At 37.6% G+C, this 22,886-nt stretch overlaps 1 protein-coding gene across 1 annotated transcript; it reads right to left on the reverse strand.

Moving 5' to 3' along the window:
- Positions 1-201: 201 nt before the first annotated feature.
- On the reverse strand, positions 202-1,337 carry LOC149244081 (formate dehydrogenase, chloroplastic/mitochondrial-like). Its single transcript, XM_089367917.1, has 2 exons — positions 1,159-1,337; positions 202-995 (listed from the first exon to the last, which is right to left on the reverse strand). The coding sequence occupies exons 1-2, from the start codon at positions 1,324-1,326 to the stop codon at positions 816-818; spliced, it is 348 nt and encodes a 115-aa protein (XP_089224043.1). The 5' UTR covers positions 1,327-1,337; the 3' UTR covers positions 202-815.
- Positions 1,338-22,886: the final 21,549 nt, after the last annotated feature.

A 22,886-nucleotide genomic window follows, 5' to 3' on the forward strand; every position in this document is an offset into this window, starting at 1 on the left:
TAGTTCATTGTTGTAAAGTGTTAGTGTGTTAAATTCAATACTATAAGTTCGACAAGTGAAAAACATTCCTCAATTAGCATAATATACATTTTTCTCTCACCGTGTATTTTTCAGTCAAAGAGCACAAGTAACATATTAACATGTATTTTCCCTTCATTATTTTCATCATAGAGCCAAGAAATCTACGCCTTATCTATAAAGTAACAAAAACATTTTGAAATAAGTTTAATATTTCAAGCCAGTGTCTAACCTATAAAGTAACAAAAACTTTTTGAAATAAATTTAATATTTTAAGCAATTGACTAACCTACTTTAATAATTGAAAAATTCTCAAAGATGAATTATACTCCATAATAAGAGAGCCAACATTGGAGCCCATACTTTCACTAAAACCAAAAGAAACACAACCACTTGTTAAGAAGAAATTCAAGTAATAATAATAAAACAAAAATAATAAACATTAAAGTATAAAATGGTATTTCCAACACACAAGTATAAATATACATGCTCTATGTCCATTGTTAGATTAAATGGGTGTGGAGAAAATTAGTAGAGAACCCAAAATTGTATTTCTAATTAGGATGGGTGGAGAAATGCTTTAAATGCGGGTTGTTGTCATTCTAATGAAACCCTTTGCAAAGGGGATGTTAAGATTCTGAGAGAAAAGCTAGGCTTGGTAGAGAACACCTTCCTTGTTAAACATTCCCCTACTGTAACCAAAAGGAAAGGGCAAGAGAAACAATAATTAGGTTTTTGTTCACAAGTTGTACAAAATATATAGGTGCTATTGATGTTTGAGTGAATAATGGGAGAGATTATTTATGAAATTGTGATAAGGCGCACCTAGTTTTGTCAGAAAGAGGCATATTAATGACAAGTACATCACATTTAGGTAGCATTTCGTCAAGATTTGTCTCCAATGTTGCTCCAGTTTCCTTTTCCAATTCGGGTCCAATAGAAAGACGGTCGTGGTAAAGAAGCTTACAATTGAAGGGCTGTACAAAGGAACGCAATTCAATTCAACATCATGTAATGTTTATTATTATTAGATTGAAATTTTGAAACAAACAGCATGCGTGCGTAAGAATTATGGAGCATTGATTTTTGAAAAGAAGTTTGCAACATCATGAAGTAGTACTAGATCCTAAGAATGAATACCTTCAAACGCTTAAGTAGTTCTTTGCCAATATGCCCTGCACCAATAGAACCAATAGTTTTCCCTTCTAGATCATATGACCTGTAAGAAATTGCTGCCACTTTCCAATCACCCTCAACAATTTGCTTATATCCAGGCACAAAGTTTCGCGTCAATATGAGAATGCGCATTAGCTCATCTTCTGCCACGGCCACCACATTACTTTCGCTGATCTTCAACCAATGATGATACAAACAAATCAATGGAATTAAAAAATATATCCAATATAAATAAAATGCGTTTTTTTAAAAGTAACTCCTAAAGTGAGAAAAATAAAGTTAAAAAATATAACAATGACAATTGTGTAGTTAAAGTGTAACCAAAACAAAAATATATATACAACAATAGAATAAATAAAATGCGTTGTTTTAAAAGTAACTCCTAAAGTGAGAAAAAATAAAGTTAAAAAAATATAACAATGACAATTGTGTAGTTTAAGTGTAACCAAAACAAATATATATATATATATATATATATATATATATATATAGAATAAACCTATCAAGTGTGGATCAAGCAGTTTGTGTCGGATTTAGCCCATAAAATGTCATTTTCAAATTTAACAATAGAATAAACCTATCTAGTGTGGATCAAGTAGTTTGTGTTGGATTTAACTCATTAAATGTCATGTTCAAATTTAATGGAGAGGGGTCGATTTAATGGAGAGGGGTTGAGAGTGGGAGCCACTTGTGAAGGGTAAAAATTATTCCGTAAGGCACTTAGTGAGACAGAGCCTTGCACAAACCTATTGACAACATCCTACAATTAGACAAATCATTCTTCCATCAACCATTGGAGCTGATCTCAACCTAAACGTAGGTCACCACGGTTAAAGAGAGGACATCATAACGAAACAACGAATTAAACATGGAACCGTCATTTCTAAAGGAAACAATGGTACCTAAAGCTATTCGAAACGTTCGAAGGAAGGAGAAAAATGTCATTTATAAGAAAATAGTAAACTTCGTCCACAACAACGCTGCTTAGGGTGGAAATTGTTGGGAAAACCACCACAAGAAAGGAACAAAAAATGGGAAGGCTAGAAATGCAATTATCTTTGCCCTTGAAATGTCTGCTAAAAGGAGAGGAGAGTTCGAAGGAAATTAAAGAACTCAAAAGGCAGTCCTTGGAGTCATCATTGCCCGATTTGAGAGAGCTTCCATTTTTTGAAAGAGTTGTTTTACTTGCACCTCCCCTCTCCATTTTGTTAAAGAGTTGTTTCACTTGTTATGCTAGAGTTGTTCGGTTGTTATGGAGGAATGGCATTCAACAATTTTCAAATTTGAACCTCTTTAGCATTATAGTGTTCCACCCCTGATTCAAGCACCTGAAACTCTCTATTTTATTTACAGGAAAATAAAGAGAGTGTTAGTCTATCTGTGTTTCTCGAGATATAATGCCCCATATCCAAAATACGAAAGCTACAGGAGAACAGTTATTACACAGTACAATCTCACCATTACAAAGGAGTCGATAAAAGACCAAATGCATTAAAGCTTTCCAAGAAATTGCAAAAACATACAATAACACAAGTGAAGATCAAGGTAAATCTGCAGTACATGTTGGATTGGGGATAAAGCCAATATCATAGCATGAGATTGACAATTAAATGAGTTGTAAATAATAATGGAATGATATGGAATTGAATAGCCTACAGGCTGAATATAAACAAGAGAGTTATTATTTCATTGTTATTAATTTATTATAAAATCACATTTTTTAAAACAATAACTATTTTAATTTCAATACCAACCATTAACTAATTTCTAAGAATAATTCTAATTATTGTTGTCCACTTCATCTTCTTTCCATTTCTGTACCATGAGGGAAAAACCCAATACCATTCATATATCTTAAAATTAACATTAAATATGTCAAAATAGCTCAAGCATATTTTTGCAAGCATATTTTGGAAAACAATCATTACAGACGGATTAAACAAAGAAGAGCGCTTTGAGATCTTCCGCAAATCTTTCAGGAATGTAATAAGAGCAAAATAAAACCCATGGGTAAGTACAGCCAAAAGGATAATGAATCAATCTAGTCACAGTAAATATCAATATGATAATCCAGGTAAGATGTATTGTCACTTTTCCTGATTTCAGCCCTCTTGGCACCGGTAGGTTACCTATATCCTTGGGAGAGAGATAAGGTGGTTCATGTAGAAAGGAGACAGCGGAAAACAAAATATTCAATTTAATCAATTGGATTATGGTTCGAGCCCCATTTGAGAGTAGTGGGGCTTGGCAATAAGAGACCAATGATATCTAACCAAGCCAGGGAAGCCAAACTGTTGTTGAAATATTTGTCCGACAAAGTGGCCTGGTGGAAAGATGGACTTCGCCATAACTATTTCAAACAAAGTCGGTGATAAAAGGATCCCTTGTCTCGCCATTCTGCGAGTCCTTGGCCCGTTTCCTTTGGAAACACCTATCATGTATCCCACGCAATGGCAAGTGCATTAAGCTTGGGAAGACAGTATGGACCATCCACCTATTTCTCAAGATGTGTCTCTCTAAGACGTGAAACCCTGGATGTTGGATCAAGGTATAACAACCCTTTTCCTTGATGGCACCTTTAAAAGAAACCTGGAATGGCAGGGGCAGGGAGCCTTCATTGACTTCAGATGAAATCAAGAGAGTCGATATTACGGCAGGTTGGTATTTTCTTGAACAAACAAGTGAAGGCTCAAGCCCTCTTCAAAGGCCTCCAGCTTCCTGAAGCTCAAGGGGCCTGCTAGGCAACAGTGGTGGGTGATTCAATGATTATTCTAAGAGCTACTGTGCACGTCTCTTCCAAACAGTGATACACAGCCCATTGGCACAAAAGAATTATTAAAAAATGCGGAGCTTCAGCCTTCAACAAGATCAAATTCCTTCATGTCTCAAGGCATCAAAACGATCAAATTTCTTGAATCTTCACGTCTCAAGGCATCAAAACGGGAAAAAAAAACCATCAAACTATCTAATAGTAGCATAAATGTAGGGATACAACAGAGTGTCTGCACTAAAAGTCTGGAGAGAGGGATGGGATGATGTCAATGGTGGTGGGAACCAGGCTATTGGATCACTGTTGGAATTGCCAAAAGCTTAAGAAAGGATCCAGTTGTGTGATCCTATGGGAGGCATAGGAATGATGATGCTCGGCTCTCTTATCATCTAATGTCCAAGCAAGGAAACTCTTGAAAATATATCTCTGCTCTGCTGAATGTAGGGCTAGTCTAATAGGTGGAAGGTGGCTAATGTGTAAAGATGGCTATTGTCCTTGGGCTACCTTAGCTGTTCGTGTTTAGTGATCTGTGGTATTATGACTCCTCAAGTCACTATTAAACCATGAGAACCATGCCCAGGCAGACTAGTGTGACATTGTGGATGAGAACCAAAACTAGACTCCTATAACCTCCTTTTTCATCCTTTAAATTGCAGAATTAACTGACTGTTCTAGTAATCGTTCTTGAGCACCTGAAGATGTGCACCCTAAATAATAAGAATAATACCCTGTAACATATGAATAGTCCATCCTGTGCATGTAGGATATGCACATGAGGTCCAATAAAATCACTAACCAGAATACCAGGTGTTATTAAAGCCTCTACAGGTTGATATATATGAATGTTACAGTGTGCAGGAGTATGATTCAATTCCATACGAAAATACAAAACATCTGATAGGATTTCCTTATACCTCATAGGCAAACAACCATTGTCCCTTCTATAGATGAGCAGAATCAGTGCTTGGTTCTCTACACTAAATAAAGACAAAATATAGTACTTATTGCTGACAAAACAGGATTTAAATCGCGGTTCAATTGCTTGACATTCAGCTGGTCACAGAATTGTAGAGTGCATAATCATAAGTGATGTTGCGAGCCTCATTGCTCAAAGTCTAAGGGTCTTGCGAGCCATAATCACAGCCATGTATGGCATATCTTGTGATTATGGCATTTTATGAGGTCAATTCTTATGAAGACATTTCAGTTTATAATAAATTTTGAACCTCAACAGAGTTTTGGCAAGACCTGGCTGAGCTAGGACATCAACAACACAGCTGATATGAATGACATAATCTAGCCTCAAGAGGGAGCCTCTTTTGTTTCATCACTCTAACAATCTATGAAGTGGTGGAAAGCATAACAACTTCCCCTTGAATATGACACCTAAACTGAGTACAAATCCTAAATGATGCAGCCCTTGGTGCATGTCTCTCAAAGTATCGATATTTCAAATGTTGAAAGCTCTTGTGCCCATTTGATATGCATTCGATTGCAGTTCCCCTGAAGAAAGAATCTTATAAAGGTGAGGCCATGGCCAATATGTTAGCCATATCCATTGGAGTTGCCATTGCTTGACAACTTTAGTGTGATCAGTTCCACCATGATTCACATGGGCTTCTACTCAACACTGGCTGTTGCTATTGTAAGAGTCTTCAAGCTCGTTGAACCCATAGTATTGATAAGTGTATTCTTTGGGTCTCTGGTTTTCAAATTCTGCCTATGTTTTCCTCTCAGTATCATTATTTCAAATGCTGAAATCTCTAATTCCCATTGTTGTGTATTTGATTGTGGTTTCCCTGAAGAAAGAAGCTTATAAAGGTGAGCCCGAGGCCAATATGTTGGCCATATCCATTGGAGTTACTATTTCAGCTTATGGGGAGGCCAAGATGAATGCATGGGAGGTGATTCTCCAGTTAAGTGCAGTTGCATGTGAGACTACCCAATTGGTTCTCATACAAATTCCACGAACATCAAAAGGGATTAAGTTGAATCCCATCACATCTTTGTTGCTCCTTGTTGCCTTGTTTTTCTCAGCACCCCCTGGGCCTTAGTAGAATACCCATTTCTGATAATCAGGGTCTCTTCCTTTGATTTGGATTACATGACATTTCTGCTTGTGCCTTGGCTCTTAATCTTGCAGTGTTTCTTTTGATAGGAAAGACTTCAGCCTTGACTATGAATGTTGCTGGTCTTGTCAAGGACTAGCTGCTCATAACATAATCTTTGTCTGTAATAAATGAAAAGGTTACAGTCATAAACTTGAGTGGGTGTGGACTGGCTTTTCTGGCTGTCTGTTACTATAATCATTTGAAACTTCAAGCTCTCAAGTCCAATGACAACCAACCAAAGTACCTCAGCAGTGCAGCTGATGCCAATGATGAAGGAGAAGGTTTGATAATGACGAATGGGAGATTCTCAATCAAAGATTCAGAACCAGTAGAGAAAAATCAAACTCAAGCTTCAGGATTAGGTATTTAGATCATTAATATTGTCTTGTGCTAGAGATTACTGTTCTTGGATTGGCTCCTCTATGCCCAGATCTATTTGCAGGGAACAGGCCAGTCATTCACAGTGAAGAAGATAATGAGAAGATTAGTGTATAATGATGGACAGGATGGTGCCATGGTGCCAACCTAAATCTCAAGTAAGGAGACATCTGTTCATCAATTTGTCAAGAAGCATGGCCTACAATTCAATTTCTCTAAGCCTATCACTTCTTCCACCTGTCAAATAAATTGTTTCCTGTTTGTTTAGTTGACTATTGTTCTAATAAATATACTATTGTTTGATGTAAAAAGACAAAACAAAACAAAAAATATGGAAAGTTGTGACCCCATTTTCTAACTACAAATTGAAATCGGATTACCATAGTGACCACCTCTGCTTATTGGAATCAAAAAGGGGGTGGGTTATGCACAATCCTCCGTATCATTTGCTATTACCAGAGATAATTAAAGCCACCCTAAACTCAAGTCTTAACTATGCTGATAGGGTGTTTGGGGAGGGGGATCCCTTACCAACCCACTATAATCTGCACAAAAGCATCCTAAGAACATATGCAAAATCAACCCTTCAATGAAATGATCAAAATAGCTCAAGCATATTTTTGCAAGCATATTTTGGAAAACAATCATTACAGACGGATTAAACAAAGAAGAGCGCTTTGAGATCTTCCGCAAATCTTTCAGGAATGTAATAAGAGCAAAATAAAACCCATGGGTAAGTACAGCCAAAAGGATAATGAATCAATCTAGTCACAGTAAATATCAATATGATAATCCAGGTGAGATGTATTGTCACTTTTCCTTATTTCAGCCCTCTTGGCACCGGTAGGTTACCTATATCCTTGGGAGAGAGATAAGGTGGTTCCTGTAGAAAGGAGACAGCGGACAACAAAATATTCAATTTAATCAATTGGGTTATGGTTCGAGCCCCATTTGAGAGTAGTGGGGCTTGGCAATAAGAGATCCAATGATATCTAACCAAGCCATGGAAGCCAAACTGTTGTTGAAATATTTGTCCGACAAAGTGGCCTGGTGGAAAGATGGACTTCGCCATAACTATTTCAAACAAAGTCGGTGATAAAAGGATCCCCTGTCTCGCCATTCTGCGAGTCCTTGGCCCGTTTCCTTTGGAAACACCTATCATGTATCCCACGCAATGGCAAGTGCATTAAGCTTGGGAAGACAGTATGGACCATCCACCTATTTCTCAAGATGTGTCTCTCTAAGACGTGAAACCCTGGATGCTGGATCAAGGTATAACAACCCTTTTCCTTGATGGCACCTTTAAAAGAAACCTGGAATGGCAGGGGCAGGGAGCCTTCATTGACTTCAGATGAAATCAAGAGAGTCGATATTACGGCAAGTTGGTATTTTCGTGAACAAACAAGTGAAGGCTCAAGCCCTCTTCAAAGGCCTCCAGCTTCCTGAAGCTCAAGGGGCCTGCTAGGCAACAGTGGTGGGTGATTCAATGATTATTCTAAGAGCTACTGTGCACGTCTCTTCCAAACAGTGATACACAGCCCATTGGCACAAAAGAATTATTAAAAAATGCGGAGCTTCAGCCTTCAACAAGATCAAATTCCTTCATGTCTCAAGGCATCAAAACGATCAAATTTCTTGAATCTTCACGTCTCAAGGCATCAAAACGGGAAAAAAAAACCATCAAACTATCTAATAGTAGCATAAATGTAGGGATACAACAGAGTGTCTGCACTAAAAGTCTGGAGTTTTGAGCACGGCCTCTTTCTTCAGATTTATTTTAGATAATACGGTAGCTTATTTAATGAAATATTTCCAGAAAGTTGAAATATGGCAAATTTTTCCAATCAAGAACTCTAAATAATTTCATTAGGACAAGGCGTAGAGGATTCATGATGGCGACAAGAAAATAATGGCGCTTTGCAATTTTAGCACTCTCTTGCAGAAAAATACCTTTTCTGAAATCGTTTTGACCACGAAGAAACGCAGATGAACTGTTGGAAGTCGTGCAGAGAGAGATCTGGTGGCTCGTGGATCGATTCTGGGGCAATGTTATGCGATTGCAAACCATGATTGTTCATATGCGAGCTACTGAGCTCGTTGAGAGGGATACGCGCAATGGCGCCAAACTACCAAGAGGATTTGAATTTAAAGGCGGGATAGAATATCTACCGTCCGATCATGTCATCGACGGCCATATATTTGTGTTTCAGTAAAACGGATTTTCAAAGAATTTGAAATATTATACATTTTATAGAATTTGAAATATTATACATTCTATTATTTAAGCTGAATAATAGTTTTACTTTGGAAAAATAATTGGGCACATCAAATAAAATATTGATGCGACGGACATAGAACTCCGAAACAATAATGCACCCTTCTCTTACTACAAAACAATAATGCACCCTTCTCTAGCTGATGTGTCAATGCTTTCTTTGAAGTGGAACTTAAAGAATTAAGTAATTATTCATTATTAAATTGGGATTTTATATAAATTAATTGATTATTTATTAATGTTAATTTCATTTTATAATTTTATAGTAATTTTTAATAGATTTTTGTTAAAGATAATTATTTGAGCTATTATTGTATCAAGATTTTTGTTGTGTCTTTTATTATTATATTTTAATCCACTTTAAACATGCTCAAAAAATGTTTTCATCTTCATTTGTGGAGATTATCTACTTGCATATTCAAAAAGTTTTGATGTAGTTTTTGCCTTGAAAAATGATTATTGTGATTGTAATGGTGAGAAATTATTCTATAAACAGTGTTAAGTGTTATTTAGAATAAATGAGAAATTCTTTTTGAATATATAAGACTAATCTTTGAGAGAATAGATATATATTCCCTAATTATCACATAAACAAGGGGTTAATCTTGCATTTAGTGCTTTATCTCTGTAGAGTTTCGCTAAACAAAGGGAATACCTCCTCCTGCGTGACTTCGATTGTCCCTCCCTCTTACAGGATTGCAAAGCATTAAGAATTGAATCTTCTTTATTTTAAAGATGTAGTCTTGTCGAATATACCAAAAACATAGTAGGATTCTTTCATTATTGACAAAATCAAGCACATGTGCAAGGGAAGTATTCATCTATGGATGGTTAACAAGTTCATTAATAACTACAAGCAAATGCTTCAAACTATGTATTTAATGATCTCTAGTCATCATCTAAAGAGTTCAAGAATCAAATCAATTCCAACCTAAGTTCTAAGTATATGGTAAACCTCTACTCTAGAGGTTCTATTATTGTAAAATTTCACAACTATGGAAGTTGTGGCAAGGTCTCAAAGGAGGGACTTTCTTTTTGGGGCAAAACTAACCTTTTTTCAAAAGATAGTTTCTATAATTGAATCCATCTTCAATATCCATTTCTTCAACCCCACTCTGCCAGATTTGAATATTGAATCCCCCCTACTTATTTTGGGATGAGATGATCTTTCAAAAGCCAACATAAATATATTGGGGACTTACAACAATATACAAACTAAGCAAGGAAGGGTATACACACGTGTTAGAATTTGAATTGAAGTTGACTTGAGCAAAGGTATAACAATGCATATTTAATTAAATATTGGTGATTTTAACAACCACATCCATTAGATTAAAATAATGATACTTTATGTGTATCTATATGCAAAGACAATATACTTGAAAGGCACCTTCCCAACAACAAAGGTCATTATAAGAAAAATGGAAAAATAACAAGTTGATGGGTGGTATGATTGAATGAAGAATCAAAGGGCAAGAAAGAAGAGACATCCAAGTTTAGTCCTAATAAAATATTTTATGGCCCCTTCCAAGGAGTGCGTTATTAAGAGGGACACAAACATGATCATGGAGTCTGTGCTAAAGTCTTATGGGAGAAATAGGAAGCATGTGAATGAGATATTATGGATTTCAAAAGAGAAATCATGTTATTCAATCCAATAGAAGCAAGGGGATTGGTGCTACTTGAGACTCCATAAGCTCTAAATCAATTGGTGAAAGCAAGAATTCTAAAAGATAAATGCAAAGAAAGGAATATCCATCTATGTACAAATCTACAATAAATAAATTCAAAATTATACAGTGTTTCCATATAGACAATGTTAGGTCCCTATAACACTAGTGATTCCCCCATTACTAGTGTCATTGTGGCCCTTACTGTTATTGTTGTGCCCTTATTGTCCCCATATTGTTATTATTGTGCCCCATAGAAGCCCACTATTGTTATTTTTGTGCCCTTATATTATTATTGTTATGTTGACTTTGATTATATTGTGACCCCTTAGACTCCTATATATAGAAATGAGGCTTTGTCATTTGTATCATCCAATAATTGTTCTTTTGTGTAATGTAAAGGAGGTTGCCCCCTCGAAGAGGCTGATTTCTAAGTTGTTGATCTATCTTTTCTATCTTTTTGTGAGTTGGTTTCATAACAGACAACCTAGGTTCGAACCCTAAAAAGTGTAGGGTCTTTGTGAGTGTTTGTGAGGGAATGTGTTTGACATCACATAATTGGATTCCCTTCATCATCAAAGAGACATGTGTCCCAAAAGTCAATTTGGTTTAAGTGGATGTTAATATGATACATTGTATATTTTCTGAGGGTAGTAGCACAATTGGAAAAAAGCATGTTGGCAAGCCCTTGTGTATCCAAGTGATCGAAAGTTCAATCCCCCAGACATATCTCACCAATTGAACTTAAAAAAAATATGATACATTGTATATTGCAAAGCCATTAAGTTAAGTAATGACCTTGGCTAACCCAAATATTTAATTAGAATTTAAGCTCAAACACAACATTAGAAATGAAACCTTCACTCTAGATCTAAGGATATAGGGGTCAACATTGGATATTGGATACAAGACAAGGTGATCAAATGTATCTCTTGGACTAGCATTTTTTACAAAGGAATACAAATTTTAATCCTTATATTAACATGTATGTATAATATAATAATGAAATAGTCACTCTTTAGTTCATGGATAAAAGTGTTGGTGTGGAAGGAAATCTCGAGGGATGTGTCACTATAGTCATAAAAATTGAATTTATTGTGGCACATGGAGAACTTATTAATTGGGTGTAGCTTTAAAAATGGATAGGAGTGTTATCCTCCCCACCTAACTGCAATTCCTACAAATGACATATTTAGTGATTAATGAGTATATTGTTGTAATAATTTTGAACCCTGTGTTAAGAAATCCCTATGCAATCCAATTTAACTTAGGTACCATCCTCAAAATGAGGAGAAGTCATTTGTGGGTTTCCTTAGAATGTGTATTTCAAGGAAGAATGTGTACTTTGTCGATACGTTGAAAGGTTTTACAGTCTTTGTGTTTTAGTGTACCATGTCATGTTTGGCATTGAGCGTTGGGTGTGTTGGAAGCCAACTCTTGGTAAACTCAAATACACTTGTCCTAAGGAGGGAGTTGGGGTTTTAAGGTTCTCTGGTTGTAAAAGCTTTCAAAGTCAATGTTTTTCATCCTCTTCTTGCATATTGCAGCCTCAAGGCCATTCGATGAGTTGGCGGTCATGCTTAAGGTTTTCATCCTATTCTTGCATTGTGCTTAAGGTTGATTGGTACCTTGTTCCATGAATTATGATCAACTTTGGGTCCTCTTTCAGTAGACACCTCCTAGCCACAGTATTAAAGGCAACATATTGGTTTCCTTTACTAATTTTAGCTTGTAATAAATTTAGATGTAATGGTTGTCACACGCGTTCATATACAACTACCTCATAACAAAGCTAACACAAGCACTTCTACCCATGCCTACATCACATCACAGAGGAGGAATCAATCAATATTATTCAATATCCCGCATTCGAGTATCCCTCCTTTTAGGATTCAATCCAACATTTATGGAGATCAGGTCATCCATTTACAATAACTAGCTTTGCCATATAGCATGTTCATATTCCTATTGTCATGGCCGAAAGTACCACCGACATATATCTTATGCAATACGAATAAATAATTAGAACGCCTCAATGGATGCAATTCATCCTATAATGCATAATGCATATATTAGATAACCCGAACCATAGGCTCTACCGTTTCAAAACAAAATCATTTATCATACATAATCAATAATCCGTCTGCCACAGTTGCATGACACGTTAACATGTGTATCTTAGGGATTATGCACAATTAATCAGAAGCACAGCATTGGATGCATAGCACAAATAACTTGTACCATAGTTTATACAGTCGAGCCTTAACCACAGTTAACAAATTTGCATAGCGGCTCAAGCACGACTATTCACTATCTTAACAAAAGACAGGTTAACACCAATTCTACATAAGATCCACATACTGTGACTGTAATTAGAATTTCATTTATGTGCATCCATAAAATCATCTCATTAACGCCACATGCAGTGCATTTAAAACTCAAGCAAATTCTCTCATATGCTAAGGAATTTATAACATAGAGGGTAAGAAACCAACATACAGAACAATCCACGCAAGTGAGTCAAACTAGATCAAAAGAGAGAACGACACTTGGAAAACAGAGCACCACTACCCAACCTAGAAATGACTCTTCAGTTCACCACCGAGTCGAGGTTCTTGCTATGGATCAACCGCCTCCAATTGATCTATGCAATGGGTATTTAATACCTTCTTTCATGATATGGTTTCCATTAGCGGTGTCTCGCTTTTATGGATCTTTTTATCCATTTGCGTAGGCTTATCTCATAAAAGCTCACCTTTCTCTCCCATGAGGATTTTCCTCATAGAATATTGCCTTTCTCTCCCGCACAACTTTTATGTTTTTCTCAATGGATATTTATCTCCAATCCATCCAACTTATCTAGAATTAAATCGAGAAGCTTTACCATGAAAGAATTATCCTTTCCCATTCACCAATGTGATTTGGCAAGAATCTCATCTCTTGGTGTCTCGCTTTTCCAAGTGATTAATTTATTAATAATGTATTTACTTTTTATATTACACATCATACCTAGCTTTTCTCAGCTTAGGTTTGCAAAGTTTGACACACAAGGGAGGGGTGTTACATTTTGGATCCCTCTCTTTCCTTAAGATCCCTCCAACTGCAGCTAGAGTTCTTAGATGACTATAAGGAGGAAGCCCCTATTGGAAAGGGACAGACAGTTTGAAGGTGTCTATCTTGTTGGTAATTCCTATATCGAAAAGTTGTATTTTCATAGTCCAGGGGTTGGGAATACACAATTCCCATCCACTTGAGCTCAATTTTATCTCGCAAAACTTCATTGGGATCTACCTAAACACATATGCAAACATAGGTGAAAATGCCTTTCAAAAGTCTTTCCCTGTCTACTTTGACGAATCTTCCAATAAAATTGCCCACTTTTTCTAAGAGATCTAGATGGGTAAAGTGAATGGGAAAACTGGGAATCTTACCCATACTAGAGTAGTCATCGGCAACATAGTGAGAGGATTGAAGTTGGGAAACCATGGCTTCACTAGAAGACCAACTCATCCCCAAAACCATGGACCTTGGTCAAGGATTTTTTTCTTATCCTCAAGACATTTGAAGATCACCACAAAAAAACATGGTTCTACATCCACCCAAACCGGCGTTCATCCAATCCTATCATAATCGAACAGAAAAACGCTACTTTTTCAATAGAAAATGGGGAATAAAAGTATCACCCAAGGATAATGACCATCGCATCAAGCGCTCAATCATAAGGGAGGAGCAATAATTTGACAATCACACGTCCTTGATTTCTGTTGATTTAACTCTGAACACTCACGTAATATTCTCTTGCTTGGCGAATTAAACACCACTGCATGGAATGGACGAGGATTGAGCCGAACCCTGGATGAAGCCCACTTCATTCTCATCTAAACACAAAACTATATATACGTCAAAGCTATTACAATAGATTCTGACTGTCAACACCTCGAGGTTCTGTTTATATGTGGCTACCTTTTATGGTTACTATTGAATGTGTGATTGGCAATAGTAATGGCAACTTAGGGCTGCCAAATTTCCTTCGATTCCCTCACTACATGCTAACGCAAATAGTTGTTCAATGCCTTGGTTGTCTTTCAAAACGGGTAGGCAGCGTCTTCTTTGATATTTCTCGATGGTTTTAATTCCACTACAATCACAACTTTCATTTACATAAACTTCGTGTTTTCGCACGAGCGACGATTGTTCCAAGGTGAAATGTCACTTGGATGGTTTCAATGTTGTTGACCCATCATAACTAACTAACGGATATGCCCATTACAATTTTATACCACCCCATTATCAATATCAATTATGCATGGGAACCAATTAAAGCAACTTTTCACATTAATTTTATATGAGCATGAGAACATGTGTTAACAAGTAGCCCATAAAGCCTCATTTTGAATGCCATAGTCACTTAGAAGGAATTCCTCTTGTAGTAGCATCCTCCCTACTAAACTTTGCTAGTGCTAACATTAGAACCACCATTACAACAAGATATCTTTCTAGTGTTGACAACACCATTATAGTAAGATACCTCAAGAGAGACAGAAAATTTAAAAAGTATGATAGTAATATGTATCCAGAAGATGGTATTGAAACTAGTAATTGTTCACGAATCCATAAGATTGTAAGGTCATTCTCATTATCATAATCATTGTCATCATCATCACCATCATCCTTGTCATTGTTATTGTCATCATTACATTATCATCATAATCACCATTCATGCCATCATCATCATCATTATGGACATTGTTTGCAATTGTTCATAATTGTAGATGTTGTAAGAAATATCATCAACCCAAAAAATGTGATCAGTGCTAGAAAAGGGTTGTTTAGGACACATTGATATACGTAAGAGAAATAACAACTCTATTTTTGACAGATGATCGATGATCATCATCATCACCACCATTATCATCGTCATTGTCATTTTTATCATCCCCATCATCATCATTAATGTAATTTCTATCGACATTGTTGTAATCATGCATCATCATCATTCATGCCATTATTGTTTTTGATGATGACCTAGATGAAAATGATGATCATGACACCAAAGATAATGCTTATGATTATGACAATGACAACATCTAAAATTGGGAAGATTCGCCAACGTCATTAGCATCGTCATCATCATAATCATTGCCATCATCATCATTGTCATTGTAACCACTATCGTCTTTATCATCATAATCACAATTCATGTCATCGCCATCATCTTCATTTTCATCATTGTCAATATTATTGACATTGTCATCAATTGTTCATAATTGTCAATGCCATAAGGAATATCATCAATGCAGAAAATATGATGAGTGTTGGAAAAGGGATGCAAAAGCGAACATAGAAATGGGGGCAACAATAGAAGTAAAATTGGATGAAAAGTGGATACAACATAAGTAGATGCACAACAACATGAAAAACCTGACACAAAAGTGGATGCAAAAGTAGATGCAGTTGTCAATGCAAACTTGGATGCAAACATGAAGGCAAAAGTGGAAGCAAACATGGGTCCAATGGTAGGTGTAAAACTTGGCACAAATTGTGGTGAAACAAATGTGGATGCAACAACGGAAACAAAAGTATATGCAAAAATGGATGAAACAAAAGTGGATGCAATAGGGGATGCAAACGTGGAAGCAAATGTGGTTGCAGTGGTAGGCGCAAGATATGGTGCAACAAAAGTGGATGTAACAATAGACAAAAAATATGCAAAATAAGATGCAAAAATGGATGTAAAAGTGGAAGCAAACATTGATGCAACAGGCAAAACAAAATTGGATGCAAAAAATGGATATAATGTAAGTAGATGCAAAAGTAGATACAAAACGAGATGCAAAACCCAATGCATAAACCTGACATAAAAGTGGATGCAAAAATAGATGCAATATTTGATGCAAAAGAGGATGTGAACATGGATGCAAAATTGGAAGCAAACGTGGATACAACAGTGAGTGCAAAACATGGTGCAAATTGTGGCATAACAAAAGTGGATGTAATGATAGATGCAAAAAAAGAATCAAAGTATGATGCAAATGAAGATGTAAAAAGGGATGCAAAAAGTGAAATTTAAAATGGGTGCAACAGTGGATGCAAAATTGTGTGCAAAAGTGGATGCAATAGAAGTTGATGCAAAAGTAGATGCAAAATGAGACACAAAACCCGATGCAAATCCCGGTCCAAAATTGGATACAAAAAGGGATGCAAAAATAGATGTAGTAGTTGATGAAAACCTAGACGCAAATGAGGATGCAAACGTGGATGCAAAATTATAATCAAAAGTGGGTGCAAAAGGAGGTGCCAAACTAGGCGCTAATTGTGGCACAAAAATATTAGATGCAATAGTGGGTACAATAATAGATGCAAAAGAGGATGTAAATATGGATGCCAAACAAGAGGGCAAAGTGGATGCAACAAAAGTAGATGCAAAATTTTATGCAAAACTAGACACAAAACACGATGTAAAACTTGGCGCAAAAGGGATGCACAAATGGATGAAAAAATGGATGCAAAAAATGATTTAAAAAAGGATGCAAAAAAGGATGCGAAAGTCGATGCAAAAGTTGATGCAAGTGTAGGTGCAAAAAGTGGATGCAAATGAGGATGCAAAAGTATGTCAAACAAAATTAGGTGCCAAACTTGATGCAAAACCTGGTGTAAAGGATGACACAAAACTTGGCATAAAATTTGGTGCAAAACGTGGTGCAAAACCTATTGCAATACCTGGTGCTAAACTTGGTGTAAGATTTGGTGCAAAACTTGATGCAAATTTTGTGTCAAGTTTTGCACCATATTTGATAAATGGATGCAAATAGCACCAAAAATGGGCTCTAGATGCAAAAAAAGAAGTAAAAAGGGACGCTAATCGCTGGTTTTGTTGTAGTGCCTCTCCGCTTCTCACCCCCATCGAGGAAAAATTATCTCTATATCTTGACTAGTGTTAAGAAGAAAATGAAATTTTCCAAGATTAGAACTAATTCTCATGAGCTTCGTAGTGAAACTAGGCATTGGTTAATTCCAAAAAACCCTAGGATGAAAGTGTTTGTTACTTGTGCAATCCTAAGAGGGTTCAAGATAATAATAATTAAAAAAAATCTCTTAAATTGTCCATTTTATACTCACATTAAGACATATTATCTTTTATTGTCCATCCTATACTCTCATTCACTTTCTCTTAGATTGTCCATCTTATAATCACATTAAAACACTTTCTGTTAGATTTTCCATTTGATACTCACATTCAATCCCCTTTAGGCTTATAGAAATTACTAGTCACAAATTTCAACTTGTTCAAATTTTTGCAGGAGGTGGGGAATTGAATTAAACCTACAAGCTACCACTAGAGCTATTGTCATTTGACAACCTTTTTAACCTTTTAACTCATCAAAACTATGGTGATTTGGGAACCCTTTTCTCACTTCTTTTTTTAGCATAGAAATAAAATGCTAAACAATCATATTTAATCTCTTACCTTATTAAGGTTAGCTAAACCATATAAGCTTTAATGGACCTTAATTATCATAATTATCATCCTTATAATTATATATCCAAATGGTCATTTCTTTTTTTTGCTGAAGCAAGAGCTGATCCTTCTATTTCATAATCCAAAAGAAAGTTACATAATGTACAAAAACTGGTCCGATTACATGAACTCCGGAAAATGGTTTCCTTGATAAAAACAACAACCCCCCTCCCTACATTAGAAATCCCCAAACCCATGGGAAACATACTCAGAAAGGCAACAAGAACCAACCACTAGGGCAATTATGGAAAAATCACTCCCCCCTGAGATAACAATCAACATCAGTCACCCCCGACCACACATTCCGTGCCAAACGGAAGAGGGAAAATAAGCGTCTTCAGGATGAGTGGAAATAACTCACCTGGCCCCACAAAACAACACATTCAATCCTAATCGTCGATCCGGGCGGCTGGATCCAACGGCCAGGAGCCATATCGCGCACCCTAACACGACCGAATGGTAGTGTGCGATGGAGGGTGGTTTTCAAATCTTCCCCCTTCCACGTGTTGTATTCTCTATGGAATCGCTTCCGAAAATGCAAAATCGTTAACCGCTGAAGAGTCGTGCGATCACCGGGAAACCAACTAGGGCGAGGCTTTCCAACCCTAAAGCGGAAAGGGGGATAATTCCGGCAGCCGGAAAGACTAACGTCCCGTCCAACCAATTCTTTCTACGGAACCTGGACCCGGGACTGCGCTTGATTGGAAAATGACCCAACATATTGCCGTCTGAAAAACTAGGGATTCCGGTTAACTTACTCCGGGGAGAATTGAGGTCGAACTTTCCTTGCCCTCCTTCCATGTACATACTGAAACGCTGTGGTTGCTCTTGCAGGGAAAAATCAATTCCTGCTTGTCACCCTGGCTCGATATCGAAAAACTTCTCTGTCCTCTGCAGCTTGTTCATCGCAGAGAGCTTTTAAACGGCTCTGAGGCATCTCCTGCCACTTTTTCGCCATCCCGCATTCTGCATTGTTCACACCTTGGTTGGCCAGTATGTCCGCTAGCTTATTGGCATTTCATCGAACATGGTTGAAACTAACAGTTCGAAGTCCCTGGAGGTGTACTTGAATTCTTTGGTAAACCTAGATTAGTCTCTAGTGATTTGAGACTTTCTCCGGCCGAGTACCACAGCTGATTCTTTTCACAGAGTTAATGGTTATTTCTGAGTCCGCTTCTATAATGACATTTGAGCTATGGTTTTGAATCAGAAACTCTAGACATTGCTCCAGAGCCATTAATTCTACCATATTGTTGGTGGCTCTACCTAAATGGCAATGGAAGATAAAGATAATACAACCCTCTTCATCTCTTAATACTCCTCCAAAACCAGCTGTTCCTGGGTTGCCTTTTGAAGCACCATCAATGTTGTATTTCAGATAGCTTTTCGGTGGAGGTTGCCAGAAATCCTTCTCTGTATCCATAGCTATATCCTTCCTTTTTAGTCCTTGGGGAATAATCCCTTGCATTCCCAGTTGCCTGAGAGTTCTCGGCTCAGTTTTCGAGGGGGGATTCTTGGGGATATTGCGAACTGTGGTGCTGACTGTCTCCCTGAGTTGTTTCAAGATTAGATCAAATAGTCGATGAGGGGTAGACTTTTCATTCTTGAAAATTCTTTTATTCCTTTCTTTCCACACATTCTAGATAATGAAGCTTGACGTGAATGCCCAGGCCAAATTAAGGAATTCATTCTCCGAAAAGTTTCTTCTCCACTTGTTTAGGGTATTCGTGATACTTCCTCTGTCCCTATCTGTCTGTTGGAAAATGGTGGAGAAAGAATCCCACAGCCAGGTGGTGTAAGAGCAACTGTTGAGAATATGCTCCATTGTCTCCTCCTGCTCTTCACAAAGCTGGCATCTGGAAGGCCCCAAAACACCCCTTTTTCTAATATTGTCCCAAGTCAAGATTTTCTTATGATGAACCAACCACATGAAAAGCTTGATCTTCATCCAACCTTGGTGTTTCCAGAGGTGCTGCCAGGTCTTGTCTAGAACACTGGAATCAAGACCAAGGAGAATACCTTTTGCTTCCTTAAGATTAAAGGTGCCTTTATTGTTGTTGCCCCATCTCAATTGATCCTGCCCCTCTGTTACCAAGATCATCCTTTGTTTTAGTAAGCTTCTCAGTGCCTCTACTTTTATTTTTGTGGGGCTGTCATCTCTGCAGTCAATGTTTCTCCAGCTTCTCCACTTTCCCGGGATTTGAGAAAGATCCCAGAAATCCTTTACTTTGTTTAACCCTTGGGAATATGTTTCCTGCTTGAGGCTTAAAAATCCTCTTTTAACAGCGTTGGTTCTTGTTGCCATTTGTCCTCCCAAAAGAGTGCTAGATCTCCTGCTCTGATTTCCCAGAAACTGTTTTTTTGTACTAGGCTTCTGTTATCCCAGGCTCTATTCTAGATGTAAGAGCCCTTTATGTTTCCAGACATTCTTATGAGATCATTAGTGTGCCAAGAGCTAGCATATTTTTCTTTCCAGATCCTTTCCCAATGGGCATTTGACTCTTGAACCCATCGCCACTAGAGCTTGGCTCCTAGCACTTTACTAAGAATCTCCTGGTCATCTAAGCCTAGATCCCCATGGCTCTTGGGTTTACAGATTTTATCCCAAGAAACCAGGGCCCATTTCTTCCTTGTTTCCTCCTTACCCCACAGGAAATCTCTTTGAATATTCCTGAATTTCTCTAAGACACCTTTGGGAGCTGGGAGGGCTGATAACATGAATACCGGGATAGATTGCAGAACAGCCTTTGTCAATACTAGCCTGCCAGCCAGGTTCAAGGCTCTGATGGTCCATTTTTTGACTTTGTCCTGCAACTTATTAAGCATCGGTTCCCAGATACTTTTGAGCATTGGTTTGGTCGTGAGAGGAACTCCCAAATACTTTGAGGGGAGGGAATCCCTTTGGAAGCCAAGAATTCTTGAGATATTTCTCTGAATAGCAATGTTAGTGTTTAAGAAGAAATTTTTTGACTTAGAAAGGTTGACTTCCATACCTGTTTCCATGGCAAATTCATCAAGGATTTGATTGTAGGCTGAAGCTTCTTTGACTGTGGGGATTCCTTGCAGCAATGTATCATCTACAAATTGTTGGTGCGTCAGAGCCTGACCATTCTCAATTAATTGAAGACCCTTGATTTTGCCCATGGCTGTGGCATGCTTAATGGATCGACCAAGTCCTTCCATCATTAGGATAAAGAGAAAGGGAGAGAGTGGGTCTCCCTGCCTGAGGCCTCTAGAAGGAAGGAAGATCTCTGAGGGGGAGCCATTAACCAAAATTGAAAAGTTGGAAGAAGTCACGAGAGCCATTACCCATCTTACCCAATTGTGATCGAACCCAAAGGCAGAGAGCACCTTCTTGATGTAAATCCAATTTACCTTGTCATATGCTTTGGCATTATCCAATTGCATAATCATCCCCCCCTGCCTTTTGCTGGTTAGCGTGTGAACCACCTCATGGGCTTGAATAATGTTATTTAAAATCTGTCTGCCCTCCACATAACCTGATTGTTCCTCTGACACTGATGAAGGAAGAAGTGGTTTGAGTCTGTTAGCCACTACCTTGGATATTATCTTGTATACCACATTACATAAAGCTATGGGTCTGTACTTGTCTGCCGTTTGAGTTGAGTCCTGTTTGGGGATCAGGGAAACGAAGGAGGTGTTGAGGGCTTTCAGGATAGTTTTACTACCCCTGGAATCCTCCACTACATTCAAAATATCCCGTTTGACTATATTCCAACAAGCTTTGAAGAAATCCACATTAAAACCATCCGGGCCTAGTGTTTTGCCATTCTGCATGTCTTTGAGAACCTCGCTGACCTCCTCTTTAGTTACTGGTCTATTTAGGTTAAAATTGTCCTCTCTAGACACCAGCTTAGGGATATGCCTTGTAATTTCCTTAATGGATTGTTCCCTGTCTGGATTGTTTTCCCGGGTGATGTTTCGGAAATGCTGAACAAGCACTGCTTCAATATCCTTATGAGTGATCTGAAACTCCCCATTCTCATCCTTTATCGTCGAGATTCTATTGAATGCTCTATTAGCCATAGTGGATCTGTGGAAAAATCTTGTATTACGCTCTCCTTCTTTGAGCCATTGAACTCTAGACTTTTGCCTCCAAAATATTTCCTCTTGTTTGCATAAATTCTCCCATTCTTGATGGTGTTTATCAGCCTGATCACTTTTGACTTTGTCAAAGCCATCTTTGATCAGTGCCTGGTTGAGTTCCTGAATTTTGATTTCCACTAATTTTTTGTCCACAAAAATGTTACCGAAATCCTTCTTGTTCCATTCTTTGAGCCTGAACTTAATGTGCTTTAGTCTTTTATGAAGGAGGTACATTTTTGATCCCTGGAATTGCAAGTCTTCAGACCACCATTTTTCAATGTTACTAATGAAATCCGGGTGGGAGAGCCAGATATTCTCGAATCTGAAGGGTCTATTCCTGGGAGAATCCAAACCCTTGATTTCCAATTGAATCAGCCAGTGATCTGAGCCTCCAAAGGGAAGAACTCTTGTTGTTATTTCTTTATCTATAAGCATAAGCTCCTCTGATATCATAAACCTATCTAACTTAGAGGCTACATGTGCCTCCCCTCCTCTTTTGTTGTTCCAAGTAAAAAGGCCGTTGCTCGATTCTGAATCAACCAATTTCATGTTACCTGTGAACGATTGGAACGCTAAGGAGTCTTTGTCTAGCGCTCTGGTACCTCATTTTTTTTTTCCGAAAGAGATTTGATCATATTAAAATCCCCTCCCATGACCCAAGGAATACCAGCCTGTCTGTTCCTGAGATCAATGAGGGATTCTAGCAATCTGAGTTTATCATCTATTCTTTGAGGACTGTAAACATTTGTGATCAGGAAGGTTTTCGAAACCCCCACTGGTTGAATGACCACTGATAAATAATTTCTAGATGCCTCTGCATCTATTAAGCTGATTTTTTGGGGGTTCCAAAGAGTGAGAATGC

Source organism: Pinus tabuliformis, chromosome 8 (assembly GCF_031772625.1).
Source record: "Pinus tabuliformis cultivar Carrire ecotype Pingquan chromosome 8, CPIR1, whole genome shotgun sequence".
Classification (NCBI taxonomy): Eukaryota; Viridiplantae; Streptophyta; class Pinopsida; order Pinales; family Pinaceae; genus Pinus; species Pinus tabuliformis.